The 22,129-nt window shown below is 44.2% G+C and overlaps 2 protein-coding genes across 2 annotated transcripts in view; one reads left to right on the plus strand and one right to left on the minus strand.

Annotated features, from left to right (window-relative positions):
* Positions 1–22,129, minus strand: part of asb2a.1 (ankyrin repeat and SOCS box containing 2a, tandem duplicate 1) — a 93,669-nt gene that overhangs the window by 65,332 nt on the left and 6,208 nt on the right. The window lies entirely within an intron of this gene.
* The window catches only part of ccdc197 (coiled-coil domain containing 197), a 49,478-nt gene that overhangs the window by 7,381 nt on the left and 19,968 nt on the right, over positions 1–22,129 (plus strand). The window contains exons 5-7 of the mRNA XM_070879521.1: positions 10,991–11,073; positions 11,829–12,001; positions 18,782–18,892. Of these exons, the coding sequence (XP_070735622.1) occupies positions 10,991–11,073; positions 11,829–12,001; positions 18,782–18,892 (367 nt within the window). The remainder of the gene's footprint in view (positions 1–10,990; positions 11,074–11,828; positions 12,002–18,781; positions 18,893–22,129) is intronic.

Below are 22,129 nucleotides of genomic sequence, written 5' to 3' on the forward strand. Positions count from 1 at the left end.
TGGGTGAAGAAGTTTCTCCTCATCTCGGTCCTAAATGGCTTACCCCTTATCCTTAGACTGTGACCCCTGGTTCTGGACTTCCCCAACATTGGGAACATTCTTCCTGCATCTAACCTGTCTAAACCCATCAGAATTTTAAACGTTTCTATGAGGTCCCCTCTCATTCTTCTGAACTCCAGTGAATACAAGCCAAGTTGATCTAGTCTTTCTTGATATGTCAGTCCCACCATCCCGGGAATCAGTCTGGAGAACCTTCGCTGCACTCCCTCAATAGCCAGAATGTCCTTCCTCAAGTTAGGAGACCAAAACTGTACACAATACTGCAGGTGTGGCCTCACCAAGGCCCTGTACAACTGCAGTAACACCTCCCTGCCCCTGTACTCAAATCCCCTTGCTATGAAGGCCAACATGCCATTTGCTTTCTTAACCGCCTGCTGCACCTGCATGCCAACCTTCAATGACTGATGTACCATGACACCCAGGTCTCGTTGCACCTCCCCTTTTCCTAATCTCTCACCATTCAGATAATAGTCTGTCTCTCTGTTTTTACCACCAAAGTGAATAACCTCACATATATCCACATTGTACTTCATCTGCCATGCATTTACCCACTCACCTAACCTATCCAAGTCACTCTGCAGCCTCATAGCATCCTCCTCGCAGCTCACACTGTCACCCAACTAAGTGTCATCCACAAATTTGGAGATACTACATTTAGTCCCCTCGTCTAAATCATTAATGTACAATGTAAACAGCTGGGGCCCCAGCAAAGAACCTTGCGGTACCCCACTAGTCACTGACTGCCATTCTGAAAAGTACCCATTTACTCTTTGCTTCCTGTCTGCCAACCAGTTCTCAATCCACGCCAGCACACTACCCCCAATCCCATGTGCTTTAACTTTGCACACTAATCTCTTGTGTGGGACCTTGTCGAAAGCCTTCTGGAAGTCCAAATACACATCAACTGGTTCTCCCTTGTCCACTCTACTGGAAACATCGTAAAAAAATTCCAGAAGATTTGTCAAGCATGATTTCCCTTTCACAAATCCATGCTGACTTGGACCTATCATGTCATCTCTTTCCAAATGCGCTGCTATAACATCCTTAATAATTGATTCCATCATTTTACCCACTACCGATGTCAGGCTGACCGGTCCATAATTCCCTATTTTCTCTCTCCCTCCTTTTTTAAAAAGTGGGGTTACATTGGCTACCCTCCACTCGATAGGAACTGATCCAGAGTCTATGGATTGTTGGAAAATGACTGTCAATGCATCCGCTATTTCCAAGGCCACCTCCTTAAGTACTCTGGGGATTTATCGGCCTTCAATCCCATCAATTTCCCCAACACAATTTCCCGACTAATATTGATTTCCCTCATTTCCTCCTTCTCACTAGACCCTCTGACCCCTTTTATATCCGGAAGGTTGTTTGTGTCCTCCTTAGTGAATACCGAACCAAAGAACTTGTTCAATTGGTCTGCCATTTCTTTGTTCCCAGTTATGACTTCCGCTGATTCTGACTGCAGGGGACCTACGTTTGTCTTTACTAACCTTTTTCTCTTTACATATCTATAGAAGCTTTTGCAGTCCATTTTAATGTTCCCTGCAAGCTTCCTCTCGTACTCTATTTTCCCTGCCCTAATCAAACACTTTGTCCTCCTTTGCTGAGTTCTAAATTTCTCCTAGTCCCCGGGTTCGCTGCTATTTCTGGCCAATTTGTATGCCACTTCCTTGACTTTAATACTATCCCTGATTTCCCTTGATAGCCACGGTTGAGCCACCTTCCCTTTTTTATTTTTACGTCAGACAGGAATGTACAATTGTTGAATTTCATCCATGCGGTCTCTAAATGTCTGCCATTGCCCATCCACTGTCAACCCCTTAAGTATCATTCGCCAATCTATCCTAGCCAATTCACGCATCATACCTTCAAAGTTACCCTTCTTTAAGTTCTGGACCATGGTCTCTGAATTAACCATTTCATTCTCCATCCTAATGTAGAATTCCACCATATTATGGTCACTCTCCCACAAGGGGCCTCGTACAACGAGATTGTTAATTAATCCTCTCTCATTACACAACACCCAGTCTAAGATGGCCTGCCCCCCTAGTTGGTTCCTCGACATATTGGTCTAGAAAACCATCCCTTATGCACTCCAGGAAATCCTCCTCCACCGTATTGCTTCCAGTTTGGTTAGCCCAATCTATATGCATATTAAAGTCACCCATGATAACTGCTGCACCTTTATTGCATGCACCCCTAATTTCCTGTTTGATGCCCTCCCCAACATCACTACTACTGTTGGAGGTCTGTACACAACTCCCACTAGCATTTTCTGCCCCTTGGTGTTCCGTAGCTCCACCCATACCGATTCCACATCATCCAAGCTAATGTCTTTCCTTACAATTGCATTAATTTCCTCTTTCACCAGCAACGCCACCCCACCTCCTTTTCCTTTCTGTCTATCTTTTCTAAATGTTGAATACCCTTGGATGTTGAATTCCCAGCCTTGGTCACCCTGGAGCCATGTCTCCGTGATGCCAACCACATCGTATCCGTTAACTGCTAACTGCACAGTTAATTCGTCCACCTTATTCCGAATACTCCTCGCATTGAGGCACAGAGCCTTCAGTCTTGCCTTTTTAACACACTTAGACCCTTTGGAATGTTGCTGCAAAGTGGCTCTTTTTGTTTTTTGCCTCGGCTTTCTCTGACCTCCACTTTTACTCAGGCGGCAGGCGGGAGCAGCGTCGTCAGGTCGTTGGTGAGGCCTACAAAAGGCACAGCAGGGAGTCCGGGGCCCAGCGTCGGCGGCAGTCGGAAGCAGCGTCGAGGAGGTCTGTTGGTGAGGCCTATAAAAGGCACAGCAGGGAGTCCGGGGCCGAGCATCGGCGGCAGTTGGGAGCAGCGTCGAGGAGGTCTGTTGGTGAGGGCTATAAAAGGCACAGCAGGGAGTCCGGGGGCCAGCGTCGGCGGCAGTCGGGAGCAGCGTCGAGGAGGTCCGTTGGTGAGGCCTATAAAAGGCGTGACTTGTGCAGCTACAGGGAGAAGGCAAAAAAGAAGTAGAAAGAAATAGAAAGGTGACGTCACAGCCAAGGGGGTAAGTGATTGGCTGGTGATTGGTGAGTAGCTTTTCTTTTTCTTTTTTATATCAGTCAGTAACTTTTAACATTGTTGCCAATTTAAGTGTATCTAAGAGTTAAGTCATGGCAGGGGAGCTCGGTCACGTGATATGCTCCTCCTGCACCATGTGGGAACTCAGGGACACTTCCGGTGTCCCTGACGACTACGTGTGCGGGAAGTGTATCCACCTCCAGCTCCTGACTGACCGCGTTGCGGAATTGGAGCTGAGGGTGGATTCACTCTGGAGCATCCACGATGCTGAGAATGATGTGAGTAGCACGTGTAGCGAGTTGGTCATACCACAGGTGAAGGATGCACAGCCAGCTAGGGAATGGAAGACCAGCAGGAAGAGTAGTGCAAGGAAGGTAGTGCAGGGGTCCCCTGTGGTCATCCCCCTGCAAAACAGATACACTGCTTTGAGTACTGTTGAGGGGGATGACTCATCAGGGGAGGGCAGCAGCAGCCAAGTTCATGGCACCATGGCTGGCTCTGTTGCACAGGAGGGCAGGAAAAAGAGTGGGAGAGCGATAGTGATAGGGGATTCAATTGTAAGGGGAATAGATAGGCATTTCTGCGGCTGCAACCGAGACTCCAGGATGGTATGTTGCCTCCCTGGTGCAAGGGTCAAGGATGTCTCGGAGCGGGTGCAGGACATTCTAAAAAGGGAGGGAGAACAGCCAGTTGTCGTGGTGCACATTGGTACCAACGACATAGGTAAAAAAAGGGATGAGGTCCTACGAAACGAATTTAAGGAGCTAGGAGCTAAATTAAAAAGTAGGACCTCAAAAGTAGTAATCTCGGGATTGCTATCAGTGCCACGTGCTAGTCAGAGTAGGAATCGCAGGATAGTGCAGATGAATACGTGGCTTGAGCAGTGGTGCAGCAGGGAGGGATTCAAATTCCTGGGGCATTGGAACCGGTTCTGGGGGAGGTGGGACCAGTACAAACCGGACGGTCTGCAGAACCAATGTCCTAGGGGGAGAGTTTGCAAGTTGGGGAGGAGTTAAACTAATATGGCAGGAGGATGGGAACCAATGCAGGGAGACAGAGGGAAACAAAAAGGAGGCAAAAGCAAAAGACAGGAGATGAGGAAAAGTGGAAGGCAGAGAAACCCAAGGCAAAGAACAAAAAGGGCCACTGTACAGCAAAATTCTAAAAGGACAAAGGGTGTTAAAAAAACAAGCCTGAAGGCTTTGTGTCTTAATGCAAGGAGTATCCGTAATAAGGTGGATGAATTAACTGCGCAAATAGATGTTAACAAATATGATGTGATTGGGATTACAGAGACGTGGCTCCAGGATGATCAGGGCTGGGAACTCAACATCCAGGGGTAGTCAACATTCAGGAAGGATAGAATAAAAGGAAAAGGAGGTGGGGTAGCATTGCTGGTTAAGGAGGAGATTAATGCAATAGTTAGGAAGGACATTAGCTTGGATGATGTGGCATCTATATGGGTAGAGCTGCAGAACACCAAAGGGCAAAAAACGTTCGTGGGAGTTGTGTACAGACCTCCAAACAGTAGTAGTGATGTTGGGGAGGGCATCAAACAGGAAATTAGGGGTGCATGCAATAAAGGTGCAGCAGTTATAATGGGTGACTTTAATATGCACATAGATTGGGCTAACCAAACTGGAAGCAATACGGTGGAGGAGGATTTCCTGGAGTGCATAAGGGATGGTTTTCTAGACCAATATGTCAAGGAACCAACTAGGGGGGGGAGGCCATCTTAGACTGGATGTCGTGTAATGAGAGAGGATTAATTAGCAATCTCGTTGTACGAGGCCCCTTGGGGAAGAGTGACCATAATATTCTGCATTAGGATGGAGAATGAAACAGTTAATTCAGAGACCATGGTCCAGAACTTAAAGAAGGGTAACTTTGAAGGTATGAGGCGTGAATTGGCTAGGATAGATTGGCGAATGATACTTAAGGGGTTGACCGTGGATGGGCAATGGCAGACATTTAGAGACCGCATGGATGAACTACAACAATTGTACATTCCATAAAAAAGGGAAGGTGGCTCAACTGTGGCTATCAAGGGAAATCAGGGATAGTATTAAAGCCAAGGAAGTGGCATACAAATCGGCCAGAAATAGCAGCGATCCCGGGGAATGGGAGAAATTTAGAACTCAGCAGAGGAGGACAAAGGGTTTGATTAGGGCAGGGAAAATGAAGTACGAGAAGAAGCTTGCAGGGAACATTAAGGCGGATTGCAAAAGTTTCTATAGATATGTAAAGAGAAAAAGGTTAGTAAAGACAAACGTAGGTCCCCTGCAGTCAGAATCAGGGGAAGTCACAACGGGGAACAAAGAAATGGCGGACCAATTGAACAAGTACTTTGGTTCGGTATTCACGAAGGAGGATACAAACAACCTTCCGGATGTAAAAGGGGTCAGAGCGTCTAGTAAGGAGGAGGAACTGAGGGAAATCCTTATTAGTCGGGAAATTGTGTTGGGGAAATTGATGGGATTGAAGGCCGATAAATCCCTTAGCCTGATGTACTGCATCCCAGAGTACTTAAGGAGGTGGCCTTGGAAATAGCAGATGCATTGACAGTCATTTTCCAACATTCCATTGACTCTGGATCAGTTCCTATCAAGTGGAGGGTAGCCAATGTAACCCCACTTTTTGAAAAAGGAGGGAGAGAGAAAACAGGGATTTATAGACCGGTCAGCCTGACCTCATTAGTGGGTAAAATGATGGAATCAATTATTAAGGATGTCATAGCAGCGCATTTGGAAAGAGGTGACATGATAGGTCCAAGTCAGCATGGATTTGTGAAAGGGAAATCATGCTTGACAAATCTTCTGGAATTTTTTTACGATGTTTCCAGTAGAGTGGACAAGGGAGAACCAGTTGATGTGATATATTTGGACTTTCAGAAGGCTTTCGACAAGGTCCCACACAAGAGATTAATGTGCAAAGTTAAAGCACATGGGATTGGGGGTAGTGTGCCGACATGGATTGCGAACTGGTTGTCAGACAGGAAGCAAAGAGTAGGAGTAAATGGGTACTTTTCAGAATGGTAGGCAGTGACTAGTGAGGCCCCAGCTGTTTACACTGTACATTAATGATTTAGACGAGGGGATTAAATGTAGTATCTCCAAATTTGTGGATGACACTAAGTTGGGTGGCAATGTGAGCTGCGAGGAGGATGCTATGAGGCTGCAGAGTGACTTGGATAGTTTGGTGAGTGGGCAAATGCATGGCAGATGAAGTACAATGTGGATAAATGTGAGGTTATCCACTTTGGTGGTAAAAACAGAGAGACAGACTATTATCTGAATGGTGACAGATTAGGAAAAGGGGAGGTGCAACGCGACCTGGGTACATCAGTCATTGAAGGTTGGCATGCAGGTACAGCAGGCGGTTAAGAAAGCAAATGGCATGTTGGCCTTTATGGCGAGGGGATTTGAGTACAGGAGCAGGGAGGTGTTGCTGCAGTTGTACAGGGCCTTGGTGAGGCCACACCTGGAGTATTGTGTACAGTTTTGGTCTCCTAACTTTATTGAGGGAGTGCAGCGAAGGTTCACCAGACTGATTCCCGGGATGGCGGGACTGACCTATCAAGAAAGACTGGATCAACTGGGCTTGTATTCACTGGAGTTCAGAAGAATGAGAGGGGACCTCATAGAAACGTTTAAAATTCTGATGGGTTCAGACAGGTTAGATGCAGGAAGAATGTTCCCAATGTTGGTGAAGTCCAGAACCAGGGGTCACAGTCTAGGAATAAGGGGTAAGCCATTTAGGACCGAGATGAGGAGAAACTTCTTCACCCAGAGAGTGGTGAACCTGTGGAATTCTCTACCACAGAAAGTTGTTCGGCCAATTCACTAAATAAACTCAAAAAGGAGTTAGATGAAGTCCTTACTACTAGGGGGGATCAAGCGGTATGGCGAGAAAGCAGGAATGGGGTACTGAAGTTGCATGTTCAGCCATGAACTCATTAAATGGCGGTGCAGGCTAGAAGGGCAGACACAAGACTCCCAAAGCAAGCACTCTATTCGGAACTCGTCCATGGCAAATGAGCAAAAGGCGGGCAGAGGAAACGTTACATGGACACCCTCAAAGCCTCCCTGATAAAGTGCGACATCCCCACTGACACCTTGGAGTCCTTGGCCACAGACCGCCCTAAATGGAGGAAGTGCATTCTGGAGAGCGCTGAGCTCCTCGAGTATCGTCGCCGAGAGCATGCAGAAATTTAAGCGCATGCAGCGGAAGGAGTGTGCGGCAAACCAGGCTCCCTGCCCACCCTTTCCCTCAACGACTATTTGTCCGACCTGTGACACTGTGGTTCTCGTATTGGACTGTACAGTCACCTAAGAACTCATGCTAAGATTGGAAGCAAGTCTTCCTCGATTTCGAGGGACTGCCTATGATGATGATCTCAGGCAACTCATCAGTTAGCTATGCTGCCCCCTACTGGTGCTACTTCATCAAAGTTCAGAAATGACATGAGAAATAAACCAGCAAAGCACACAAATCACCTAAATCACAAGCCCTATCAAACTTTTAAAAAGCTTGCAATATATCTTTCACTGTGGAGAAAAGATAATGTCAATGCCTAGAAAGAAAACAAAGTGGCTTTTACAAATTTGCACCTTCAGTAGATACCTTCTTGGGTTGTCACTCTCACATCCCCTATCCGTCATTTTCTGGAGTTGACTGCTCAATATGTACCTGCACAATAGCAGTAAAAACGCTAAACATCCGTAAGATAAAGGTCCCCCACCAGCCTGTCCTCACCGCACAGCACTCTTTCCCCCCCTCCCCACCCCACCCAGTCATCAAGATCCACGGCGCGGCCCTGGACACCGTGGACCACTTCCCCTATCTCGGGAGCCTCCTATCAACAAGAGCAGGCAGCGACGACGAGATCCAACCCCTGCACCAGTGCAACCTTCGGCCGCCTGAGGAAAAGGGTGTTTGAAGACCAGGCCCTCAAAACTGGCACCAAGCTCATGGTCTACAGGGCTGTAGTAATACCTGCCCTCCTGTATGGCTCAGAGATATGAACCATGTACAGCAGACACCTCAAGTTACTGGAGAAATATCACCACCAACGATGTCTACGTAAGATCCTACAAATCTCCTGGAAGGACAGACACACCAACATTAGGGTCCTCGTCCAGGGTAACATCCCCAGCATTGAAGCAGCCACCACACTCGATCAGCTCCGCTGGGCAGGCCACATAGTTCGCATGTCAGACGCGAGACTCCCAAAGCAAGTGCTCTACTCGGAGCTCCTTCACGAGCCAAACGAGCCAAAGGTGGGCAGCGGAAATGCTACAAGGACACCCTCAAAGCTTCCCTAATAAAGTGCGACATCCCCACTGACACCCAAGACTGCCCTAAGTGGACGAAGTGCATCCAAGAGGGCACTGAGCACCTTGAGCCTCAACGCTGAGAGCATGCAGAAATCAAGCACAGGCAGCGGAAAGAGCATGCGGCAAACCAGTCCCACCCACCCCTTCCCTCAACGACTATCTGTGCCACCTGTGACAGTGGACTGTTCAGCCACCAAAGAACTCACTTCAGGAGTGGAAGCAAGTCCTCCTCGATTCCGAGGGACTGTGATGATGATGATGACACAATAGCTTAATCCAGGGGAATAATAATGTGTCCCCTTGACATGCGAACTGCATATTGTGTCTTTTGCAGTTATTATTGGACACAATCCATGTCAGTCAGCACAACTTATCTTTGTGTAATAGTACAACATAGTGAACTTCCATTCTTCATTGGGTCATTTTGCTGGACCAATAAAATAACTTCTAACCTCCTGTGTCTGGGAGAAAGTCTGTCTGCTTTCTGTTTAGAAACCTGACTGCCAGTGAGAGTTTTCGGTCGCTATTTTATCTTCCTGTGTTCACAAACAGACAACCACTGCTGAGTGGCTGGGACCAGGGACTTCCTGAAACAATGGGTGTGAGGTGTTTAATGACTATCGAGACAGGTTAATGAATTGTTTATTGTTCTTGGTTTTTGGAAGAAACAGCTTCAAAGTCTAGCTCATTAGCATTTAACTATCTTTTATCTCAATGCCTTTTTAAAACTTGTGTGAATACATTTAAATATAACGATGTGTCTACTTGTACTAACGATTTTGTCATCCTTCTGTGACTGCATTCTACGGATCCCGCCCCCTGCCCAAATCATGTTACAATGTGTAAATTTAGGTTGGGCAGTTCCATTTATACATTCCTGAGAAACTTCAGGATATGGCTTATCCTCCAAGGGGACCAATCAACAATAGATCATGTGATAATGGAGAGCCAATCAGAGAAATGGCTGCCATTCAGTTAGTACAGGTGCAGCATCGAGAATCTGGAGTTCCAGATTCCGGAATGTTCTGGACTCTGGATCGATCGGCGGCAGGGTCGTCCGGAATCCATAAAATGTTCCGGAATCTGGACCCGGCGACCCTGCTGACCTCGGGGCCTCGCCGCCGCTCGCCTCGCCCCGCTTGCTTTGCATTCACTGGCCTTACCTTGGGGCCTCCTCGCTGGCCCGCCTGAACACCTCCTCGCGTGGGGCTGGCTCACCCGACAACCTCCTAGCCAGGCCCGCCCGACAACCTCCTTGGCAGGGCCCGCCAGATGACGACATCCTTGGCAGGCCCGCCTGCCTGACAAGAACCTCAGCGGGGCCCACTGACAACCTCCTTAGCGGGGTCTGCCCGCCTGACGATATCTTCCTTGGCGGGGCCGGATGGCCCAAACAGTTCTTCGGTGGGACCCCACCCCCACCTTTCTGACATTCCAAAATCCGGAAATACCTGAAGCCTGGCTCAGGTGTTTCCGGATTCGTGACATCAGAAAATAAATCGAAAATCCGGAAAAGCCCTGAATCTGGAATGGCCTCGGTCCCGAGGGTTCCAGATTTTACAACTTGTTGCATTCTAAATATAATGCTCTTTTCCAAATCCTTTCTGCCAATTTTTTTTTTTTTATCCTAAAATATGACAATGGTTGGTTCCTCTGCTATCTCCTTGTGGATGCTTGGAAGGCCCTCGCTTTCCTGGTCCCTAGTAATGCCTGGCAAATGGTAGACTATCCCTGCGGGTCTTTGTGGCCCAGGTGTCAACCTTAGGCATAGCCTCCCTGGTGAGCATGTGTCTTCTTATGCATTTATTCTGTCATTCTCAGGTGGTGGACTTGGTTGTAGTTGGATTGCTGCCAAAGAAGTACCTGCTCTGAGTCAAGTTACTACTATGTCCGTTATGCTCCTGAGCCACCCTTTCCTTCTCTTTCTCCTGCTTGACTGTGTCTGCCATAAGTATGCTCTCGGGTAAAAAAAACTCCTCAGTGCTATTCAATTCTTTCACTTCAACATTTTGCTCTTAACTCCAGTAGGTGTATTTTTCTCCAATTGCTAATGTGAATGATTTAGTGCAAATATAACAAGTTTCCCCAGCAAGCAGAGGAAAATATACCCACAGTTTTGATCTCCCTTTTCAGTTCAACTGCATTGTTTATCATTAATGACATTAACCAGCAATTTTCAGTGTTTTTGTCTTTTTTTTTGTTTAAAGCAGTGCCAAATACAAAGGAATGGTATTTTGCACTGTTTTCATACATAATATCCCTTTTTGCTCTCTGACACTTGCTCATTAACCTATTCAAACAGAGCAAAATAGAATTTCATGTTCATCCTGGCCTGTGCTCAGACATCTTTTCTGATCTCCTGGTTTATATTAGAGATATTTGAATACAGTCTACTTTTAATTCTGTTGCTTAATTCAAATTATCGGATGATTTTGAATTATCAGAAGTAGACTTTAATCTACTATTGCGTTAGTAAACTTTCCACGGTAGGTTTTTCAATTGAATAAGAGTTTAGTCACTTTTCTAACCATCCACAGGCAACAGAAACTACAGGGAAAGGTGTCAAACTACAAAGTGTATGAAGATTACCTCCTGAAGGTCATTGACAATTTGCCCGAAAGTAAGTACAGGATAACAGTTAGAAATGTAAAATGTTTTTATTCTTGCATTAATTTAAATGAAATGTTCACTTAGTGAATGAGAAGGAACGCCTAGGAGAAATTTGTCCTGTACAAATGACCAACTCTACTTTTAAAAACACAATAACAGCAGTATCTCACATCCTTTACATGTCTTCGCTTTCATTGTGAATTTTCAGCTTCATTGAAATCTGTCATTATATGTCTTTGCTGTCTTTGATTGGCAAGTGGAGATGGATCGTAAATTTTCTCACGCTGAGCTCAGGTCCTGACTTACCCCAGTTAATCATAAAACAAAGGTGGCTAGGTTGTTTTCTGTCACTACGTCTGTTTTTTAAAATCTTTTTCCATACACCTATAAGTACACACCCTTTAAGACCGTAATATCACAGGCTAAAATGCAATAAAATCCAGCAGCCCTGAAGTTCTGCAGTTTTATCAGCATCCCGCGGTAACTTTGGTGGGAGACCGGCAGAACCCTCAGGGAAACAACATAAATGTTTTTAAAAAGAAAATCTGAAAAATTATATATCTTAAAAGGACATCTGCCAGACATTTATTGTCATCTTTAACATTGAGAAATGCAGTTTTAAGGCATTTTATATAAGTGATTAGAAATTCATTGACAGGACCAACGGCCCATTCCTTTATGCACATACAACAGTAACAGTTTGATCCTTGTTAAGATACTATGACCAATTGCGATTCTTGCTTTAATCTTGTTTATATGTTCCAGACTACTTGGAGTACGGTGCAGAATCTCTGGTGATGAGTCTCATTCGAAAGCATGAAACCCTTGGAGCCACCAATGAGACTCTGATAAATAATCTGAGCAAGTTGTCAGATGAGATGGAACAGTGCCAGCACAACTTGGAATCTCTGCATCAAGAGTCTGATACTTCAAAACTTGTATGGATTTTATTCAATATTGTATGGGTTGCGAAAGCTGTTTTATCAGTCTATTCATAGCAAATGTTTAGGCATATGCAGATAAAGAGAGGCCAAAAATGTGTTTGTACATTCTATGTATCCAATGATGCCGTAGTACTAAATTTATTTAATAGAAGCAAAAGCTGAGTAGGTCATTTAGTATCTGAAATAAAAAAAGGCAATGTTTGGGTGGGAAGGGTCCTCTCAGAAATATGAGGCTATCTTTCTCCTTTGGATACTTACTGATCTGCTGTGTATTTTTAGGGTTTTATTTCAGATTTTCAGCATTTACATTTTTTAAATCTTGTTGTTCAACAACAACAACAACTTGTATTTACGTAGCAGCTTTAACGTAGTAAAACATTCCAAGGCGCTTCACAGGAGTGTTATAAAACAAAAAATTTGACACCGAGCCACGTAACGAACAGTTAGGCAGAGGACCAAAAGCTTGGTCAAAGAGGTAGGACCTGAATTTGATGAAGGCCTCCGCCCATCCAAGTGCCCAAAGGATCACCGATGGCCACCGAGGTACCTGATGGTACTTTCAGCGGGACTTTCATCGGAGAGGTCCCTCGAAAGTCGGCGGGCGGCAAATAAGCAACTTACGCTGCCAATCTGGGCGGCAGCCGGAGGGAGCTCCCAATCTCGGCGGCAAAGGCGCTTGCCGCCCAAGTGCTGTCGAGGATGGATTCGGGCCCACGGAGGGTCGAAGAGCTGAAAAGCAAAAGCATTAAAAAAAAACATCCCAAGACCTTCAGGGGACCCCATACAGGTAAGTTCCTGTCAAAGAAAAAAATTACAAAAAGTGTACTAACCTTTTTTTTGCCATCTTCCTACCTACTGTCGGGGACAGACCAGTCTCCAGCCGGTGGTCCACCCCGTTCTGCCGCCGACTCCCACCCGCATGGAAATCTCAGCTCGGCAGGTGGGAGGTCCGCTGAAGTCAGCGGGCGCTTCCCAGCGGCTCTCCCTTCCTGCCCACTTCAGCCCACTCCAGGCCACGTCGAAAGTGGCACTGGGCAGTTCGACCAGAGGAATGTCGGCGGCAGTGGGCAGTAAGTTCTTCAATTTCGGGCCTGTAGGTTTTAAGAAGCGTCTTAAAGAAGGAAAGAAAGGGAGAGACAGTTGAGAAGTTTAGAGAGGGAATTCCAGAGCTTAGGGTCTAGGCAACAGAAGGCACGGCTACCAATGGCTGAACGATTATAATCAGGGATGCATACATGTACATTCAACAGTTATGACTTCTAATGAGACAAGTCAGATGACTATCGAGCCACAGTGAGGCCTGTTTCTGAAGTCATTTATTCAGTGGATATTTTCTCTCCCTTTATTCACCTTTTCCATCATTGGCTCTACGTTTATCACTATCGTTCTCCGCCATCTTAACAACCCTTATAGTCTTTTTACCCAATCTTCCTCGCGATCTTCCAGGTGTATTTCCTCTCATTTCATTAGACCACATGCTCTATTATATCTGACTTTCCCATAGTCTATCTGTATTCTGTGTATTATTGTGCTCTTTTAGGATGTCTGGCTTCTAATTTTTGTTTCACTCTCTCTATATAACTGTAGTTCTGTGTTCAGATTTTATTGAATGTGCAAATTTCAAAAATGAATCGACTGTCTCACATGTAATTAAACCATCAACATGCTTACATATACATTAATTCAATCAATCACTATCCCAATATCAAATCAAATGCTACTGTCCCATCACTGACATGGTGCCACTTTACATAGGCTAAAATTAAGTCTTTATTCTGTTAAAGATGAATGAGAAGTACCAAATAAATACCAGACTTTTATTTAACATAACTTTATAGTGGGACATTTTCAAGTTAATTCCTTATTGACGTTGCAAGTCATCGATACTTACTAATCAGTGTTATTGTAACATCAGCAGTTACATCTATTGTTAAACTAATGCTGATAAAAATGCAGATAGGTATATAAGATAAAATAGAAGTGCATTTCTAAAAGTGATGACTCTAGGGTAATAATATGCAATGAAAGATGTTGGAAATATCAAAACTCATCAGGGAAATTACTTATAGTAACAAGAGTTGAGTAATAACCTACTGAGAGCAATGGCACGTTCGTGCAAGGGTAAAATATAGCCAAAAACTTTATTATCATTTTTGTATGTTTTGTTTGTGTGAGTTGTATGCTATATGTTTGTGGTCATCATGAGCTAATTCAGAAAATAGTACAAATGAAACACATTTTTGATGTCTTCAATTTTAATTTATATATTTAAGATATTCATAATTAGAAGCTGATAGATGACTTTTTTTAAAACACCTATTATGTTGAAGAGTCATGAAGATTTCGCACTTAGAGATGCTCAGTTAATAAAAGCACATGGGAGCAGGACCAGGAATAGGCCACTAGACCCTTCTGAGCCTGCTCCACTATTGATTCCCTTAGTATCCAAAAATCCATCTATCTCTATCTTGAAATGACTGAGCCCTCTGGGGTAGAGAATTCCAAAGATTCACAACCCTTCTGAGTGAAGAAATTTCTTCTCAACTCGGTCCTTATTCTGAAACTATGACCCCCTAGTTTTAGACTCCTTAGCCAGGAGAAACATCTCTCAGCATTTACCCTGTCGTTCTCTTTAATAATTGTATGCATTTCAATGAGATCACCTCTTGTTCCTCTAAGCTTCAGGGAATATAGGCCTAGTCACTCTCTCCTCAGGAATCAGTCCAGTGAACATTCGTTGCACTCCCTCTAAGGCAAATGTATCTTTCCTTAGGTTATTTTTTTTTCATTCCTGGGATGTGGGCATCACTGGCAAGGCCAGCATTTATTGCCCTCGAGAAGGTGGTGCTGTATATTTATTTGTAGCAGGGGGTTGTGGAGGCAGTGTTACAACTGAATGGCTTGCTGGACCATTTCAGAGGGCAGTTAAGAGTCAACCACATTGCTGTGGGTCTGGAGTCACATGTAGGCCAGATCAGGTAAGGACAGCAGATTTCCTAAAGGACATTCGTAAACCAGATGGGATTTTAACGACAATTTGATAGTTTCATAGTCACCATGACTGATACTAGCTTTTTATTCCAGGTTTATTTAATTAACTGAATTTAAATTCCCCAGCTACCGTGATGGGATTTGAACTCACATCTCTGGATTATCAGGCCTCTAGATTACTAGTCCAGTAACATTACCACTATGCCACTGTTCCCCGCATCTGATTTGTACTATGACTCCATATACTGGCCTTTGCTCCTATCCCTTGATACTCTTACCTAACAAAAATCTATTGCTCTTTTTAATCTATATGACTAATACCAGTATGGTACTGAGTCTTATCGACTAGGAAGACCCTAGGTTCAATCTCCAGTCTGTACTGAACTAGCTGATTTGTGGGATACTATAGTTGGCATCACCACCTTAAGCTTGCGAGGAAAGTATCAGCCAGGGATTCCAATTCTGATTCCTAACTAGGGAACCCTATTGAAAAGGGTGTGCTTGTGTGTGGACAGAAGACCTGACAATGGGGCTGAAAGAGAGTTCAGTAATTTATAAGAACATAAGAAATAGGAGCAGGAGTAGGCCAAAAGGCCCCTAGAGCCTGCTCCGCCATTCAATAAGATCTGATCATGGACTCAGCTCCACTTCCCTGACTGCTCCCCATAACCCTCATCCCCCCATCGCTCAAGTAACTGTCTATTTCAGTCTTAAATTTAATTTCCCAGCTTCCACAGCTCTCTGATGCAGCGAATTCCACAGATTCACAATCCTCTGAGAGAAGAAATTTCTCCTCATCTCAGTTCTAAATGAGCGGCCCCTTATTCTAAGATCATGCCCTCTAGTTCTAGTCTCCCCCACCAGTGGAAACATCCTCTCTGCATCCACCTTGTCAAGCCCTCTCATAATCCTATACATTTCAATAAGATCACCTCTCATTCTTCTGAATTCCAATGAGTAGAGGCCCAAACTACTCAACCTTTCCTCATAAGTCAACCCCCTCATCCCCGGGATCAACCTAGTGAACCTTGCCTCCAAAGCAAGTATATCCTTTTGTAAATATGGAAACCAAAACTGCATGCAGTATTCCAGGTGTGGCCTCACCAATACCTTATATAGCTGTAGCAAGACTTCCCTGCTTTTATACTCCATCCCCTTTGCAATAAAGGCCAAGATACCATTGGCCTTCCTGATCACTTGCTGTACCTGCATACTATCCTTTTGTGTTTCATGCGCAAGTACCTCCAGGTCCCGCTGTATTGCAGCAGTTTGCAATCTTTCTCCATTTAAATAGTAAGTTGCTCTTTGATTTTTTTCTGCCAAAGTGCATGACCTCACACTATCCAACATTATATTCCATCTGCCAAATTCTTGCCCACTCACTTAGCCTGTCTATGTCCTCTTGCAGCCTCTTTATGTCCTCCTCACACATTGCCCTTCCTCCCATCTTTGTATTGTCAGCAAACTTGGTTACGTTACTCTCAGTCCCCTCTTCCAAGTCATTAATATAGATTGTAAATAGTTGAGGTCCCAGCACTGATCCCTGCGGCACCCCACTCGTTACTAATTGCCAACCAGAGAATGAACCATTTAACCTGACTCTCTGTTTTCTGTTTGTCAGCCAATCTTCTATCCATGCTAATACATTACCCCAAACCCCATGAACTTTTATCTTATGCAGTAACCTTTTGTGTGGCACCTTGTCAAATGCCTTCTGGAAGTCCAAATACACCACATCCACTGGTTCCCCTTTATCCACCCTGTTCTTTACATCCTCAAAGAATTCCAGCAAATTTGTCAAACATAAATCCATGCTGACTTTGCCTGACCAAATTTTGCTGGGGGTGTTAGTTCTGAAGCAGTGTTACACTGAACTGAGGTAATGTGATTCTTAACATTGGCAAGTAGAGCATGATGTTTTACAAAGTCCCATTTTTCATTTAAATATATTTTAGAATGTTTTCTTATCATGGTAGACAATTTAATTTCTAGTGAATGCAGCTCCCTTTGCTGGATCTAAACTAAGAAGGGCATCCCCAACTGCACTCATTTGACCTGTGTCCATTGGCCACACCAGCTATCCTGTGCCTTCCTAAAAGAGATTAGTATAAAATTATAGGTAGTTTTAAGCTGATGGCTCATTACACAAGGAACTAGATTCAAGCTCCTCAAATTCATTTTCCATAGGATTCTTACAGGCAACAGACCAAATGAACTTTAATTCCATCAGTTTGCACTGGAGTCAAACACAGGTACTAGAGGTCCTCTATAATCCACTATGGTTTCCAATCCCCTCCTTTTATCCTGCAGCAAAAAAGAAACAAACTGTTCTGATGCAAATATTGGATTACAGCAACTAGACTTAGTTGATTATCTGTCAATTTTACTCTGAATTAGGGTTGTGGCTTCAAGCCACACTCCAGGACTTGAGCATATAACTGAGGCTGACTCTCCAATGTAATACAGAGTGCTGCATTGTCTGGGGTGCCACCTTTTGGATAAGATGTTAAGGCAAGGCCCTGTCTTAAGTGATATCTCATGGAGAGCATAGAGTTATCCTGGTGCTCTAGCCAACATTCTCCCCTCAACCAAAATCAGTTTTGTTGACTATTCATCTCCATTTGCTGTTTTTGGGACCTTGCCATGTGCAAATTGACTGATGAATTTGCCTATACCAACATTAATTGCACTTTAAAAAGTAATTCCTTGATCGTGAAGGTTTTAGGGCATCTTGAGGATGTGATGAGGTGCTATATAAATACAAGTTCTTTCTTTTGCTCTTGTAGTCACTATGGCAATAATGTAACTGTAGAGCATTTACAGTCAGTTATATCACATCTCCATACATTGAAGTGCTTTGCTTTTTATCGACATACCTGTCTTTCAGCAGTACAATCCTCGGTTGAATTTCGGTCACTTTACTGACTAGGCTTCCAACTCACGGCATTATGAACATCTCATTTGTCTATTTCTAGTCTCTTTCCTAGCTATAATACTCTTTTTTTTTTACTGTTCCTATGCACAAGATTGTTATTACACTAAACAGTTTTGGTCTCATAGGCATTGGAGAAGGTGCAAAAAAGCTTAACTAGAATGATACCAGAACTGAGAGGTTATACCTATCAGCTAGAAAAGAGAAGACTGAGGGGGTGACCTGATAGACGTCTTTAAGATTATGAAAGGGTTTGATAGGGTAGATGTAGAGAAGATGTTTCCACTTGCAGGTAAGACCAGAATTAGAGACCACAAATATAAGATAGTCACCAGTAAATCCAATAGGAAATTCAGGAGAAGCATCTTTACCCAGAGAATGTGGAACTTGCTACCTTAGGGAGTAGTTGAAGCGAATAGCACAGGTGCATTTAAGGGGAAACAAGATAAACACATGAGGAAGAAATAAATAGAAAGATATGTTGATGGGGTTAGATGAAGTAGGGTGGGAGGAGGCTCATGTGGAGCATAAACACGTGCATGGACCTGTTGGGCCGAATGGCCTGTTCCTGTTCTTTATTACTTTGTAACTATGTAAATAGTAGGACTCATTTGTGCAATGTGTAATGTTATTGTGGAGGGTAATGAATTATTAAATGAGCTGTGGTATAAAAAATTGTAAGTTGGCTATTTTTATATACCTCTACAGAGATTTGGACCCCGGCATCTTAGTAAATAGTTGTGGGTCATCAACATTCAATTCACTGTGGTATATGAAAATATTCATTATAGTATTAATGGTAGAATACATTTTGGCTGGCTTAAGATCTAAAAACCTTTGTTTTTAAATAGATGATTAATAGTCAACTTTCACTACTTCGAGTGGAATCCGATGAAATAAAGGAGAGGAAAAAACGGATGGAACTGAAACTAAATCGAGAGAGAGGCAATTTTATTCACCAGGTAAATCGAAAGGTGTTCAAGGTAAAAGTTAAAAAAATGGCAGTGACAAAGAAGGATTCATATTTAGTACTGCGAGAAATTTTGTTTCTCAATTAAAATGAGGCATTTGAATCATTTACAAAAGATGTCGGGCTGGAAATTGCCCTCCATCCCGTTTGGGGCAGATAATTTGAATTATTCAAATTGTTACCACCCGGCGGGAGTCGGAGGGAAGAGCCGGACAATTCGGCTCTTTAACTCTTGACAATGCCTCCCAGCGCTTTGGGGCGCTGTTGGATGTGGTATCAGGTCGGTATCGGGTTAGGAGCGGAGTGGTGATGACGTTGCAACATCCCCCCCCCCCCCCTTCACTTAAAGGGGAGGGACGATGCGAGACCTAAAAAGGCCGCCATGGAGCCTACTGGGCCATCAGGAAGGGGTTCAGCCCGGCACCCAAGGGTTGCCTGATGGCAGCCTGGCTGAACTAGCAGCCGCCATTGTCAGGCCGACTCGGGAGTCGGCTGACAATTAAAACAAATTGCCGGCCACAGCATTGCGTCCTCCCCTTTAAGGGTGGCCCTACCGCCCAGCCACTTGAAGTTTCCTGCCTTGTGAAGGTGTCGCGGGCACCGACCGGCAATGGCCGTGCTCCCGCGGGAAAATTTCCCCCGTGGTGTAAAAGGGTACGCCGCGCGGCCGACAATGGGTCGAAGCGCCGGGCGGGGTGGAAACACGGGGCGGGGTGGAAATCCGATTCTGCCACCACTGACCCGGAAGTAATTGCAGATGGGTCGCCCTCGCCACCTGCCCCTGTTTGGAAAGGCCTTACCAACCCATTATCGGCTCTTAGAGGCGGTAACGGGCCTTAAAAAAAAGGGCCAATTTCAGCCCCGTCATAATAAGTGGGGAAAAAAGATCCTGCCGCTTAATTTTATTGATGGATCTCCTGTGGTTTATCACTTTAAGTGGAGGATACATCATTTTATAACATCAGCACCATTATACTATATAATACACAGTGTATAGACAATGTCCATGGCATTGCTCGCAGTCAAAACTATTACCTCTTTCTATAACTTCCTTCCCTAATTCTGCATCTTTAATTAATTTTCTGTCGCTCTCTCCATCCGGCTCTCATATACTTTTCTTAATGTGATGTCTGTTTCACTCTGTCTTACTGAGTTTCATTATTTGAATCTCGCACCATCTATAAATCTCTTTTGGTATATTTTCAAAGACTCTGGGTGGCTGTCAAACATGTTCTTCTCATGCCCCATCCGCCAAGAGCAGATACTGCGTATTGTGGGTGCATTCCCCCGTGATCATCCACCTATTAAAATTCATTGGCAGAAAATGATGGGAAGTCGCCTGTGATTTGCTGATATACACTCCTGGTATGCGAAGCTGTTTGCTGGGAGAAGACATTTCCCTTATATCTATCTCTTCCCTTTTTTAAAGCCAAGCTAGGAAGCACATAGGTGGAAGGGATTGCTGCTGTCAGAAGGAAGAAAGGGTGAGAAGGAATTAGTAAAGGGGGCTGTGGCCTGGCAGGGAGAGAGGAAAAACTAAACCTCGGAATAATTGAGGAGATTGGAATGTGGAAACACTGTGGTCAGGGAAAAATTTATGACATTGCAGTCTGGGGCTTTGGAGATGCTGGGGCTCTGGCAGAGCCCAAATACATTGCTGGCGTATGAAAGTATATATTTTGGGTGAACAAGCAGGCAAGTCAGGAGTTACTTGGGCTGCATGAATGCGAGTATTCAGGCCAAATAAGCAAGCAGGTGGGCAAAGAAACACAGGGCAGGCAGAAGACCTTCAATGTTCACCATAATTCACCTGGAGTCATTACTGGCTCACTGCACCCGGAGTCAATCTCGACTCACTATGAGGCATTGTCACCTGATTTCTTTGGAGATCGAGAAGGTCTGTGGGTGTATCAAGGCAAGCCAGAAATGACTCTGTGCCTGTCAAAGTGGGCCAGATTGGAAAGGATTCTGTTTGAGTCATGGCATAATGGAAATGACTTCAAGCAGGTTGGGTAAAATGTCAGGGTTGGATTAGGCCACAGAAGAGAGCAGAGAGAGAGAGAGAGAGCTGGCTGGGTCACTGAAATTTAGCGGAGGCGGTGGTTGGAGCCAAAATAAAGAGAGATGGTCCTGTTGGGATTGATTGTAATGCAGTCAATCGGGAGGACCAAGGGATTTTCAGTGAAAAAACAAAAGACTAACTTCAATCTCCAGCAAATACTCCAAATTAACACCTAGGTTCCCAGCACTGGTGTAAGCCTCTCTGAAGGAAAGTTTTCCAGAGATTTCCAACACTGTGCTGACAGTTCTGTGATGATTATTCAGATTTGTTTATTTTTATGGGTTTCATACATAGAAACATAGAAACATGCATGGGCTAGACTTTCCACTTCACATCGCCCATCTATCGCCCAAAATGGACCTCTATCGCCCATTTTGAGCAAAAAGTGGAAACTAGGACCAAAATACCGCCGGAAAAATATGCCCCCAATTTCCACTTTGATCGCTGAGATGATCGCCCAAATGATAGCCCACACAAGGCCCATCCCAAGTTTCAGCACTTAGCATGCACTTCGCTGGGCTGATGCAAGGCCCAAAAGAGTGCTCAAAAATAGTTGCTTTTTCAGGGACTTGGAGAGGGAAATGGGCACTACAGACGCCATTTTTAGCCTCTGAGGAAGGGTGGAGAATTGTTCTGAGTTATTTAGAGAATAAAATTGATGCAAATTGTACTCAGAAATTTGGGACAGGGAAGATAAATAGGTATTACCACCTTATTTATGCTAAATAGATCTCATTATATATTTGAATTATTTATTAAACAGCTTTTACGCACTGAAGTTATTTAATGATATTCCATGGTGAAACAGAATAAACAAACCAATCTGCATGAAGAACTGTGCATTGTAAAACTTATGTAAATAATAGAGAAGGTACAAAAGTTGTAGAACATTTTTTTTTATTAACAAACATAAATTTTTTAAAGAACTAATGAACAACACCCTCCCACCAACCCCCCACCCCCCGCACCAACCCACCCTTCCCTCAAAATCCCCAATACGTTAGAAGAAAAATAAATTGAACATTTTAAAGAACAAGTGGCCATTTATAATGATAATAAACATAGAAACATAGAAAATAGGTGCAGGAGTAGGCCATTCGGCCCTTCGAGCCTGCGCCGCCATTCAATGAGTTCATGGTTGAACATGCAACTTCAATACCCCATTTC

The sequence above is a fragment of the Pristiophorus japonicus genome, chromosome 4, assembly GCF_044704955.1.
Source record: "Pristiophorus japonicus isolate sPriJap1 chromosome 4, sPriJap1.hap1, whole genome shotgun sequence".
Lineage (NCBI taxonomy): Eukaryota > Metazoa > Chordata > Chondrichthyes > Pristiophoridae > Pristiophorus > Pristiophorus japonicus.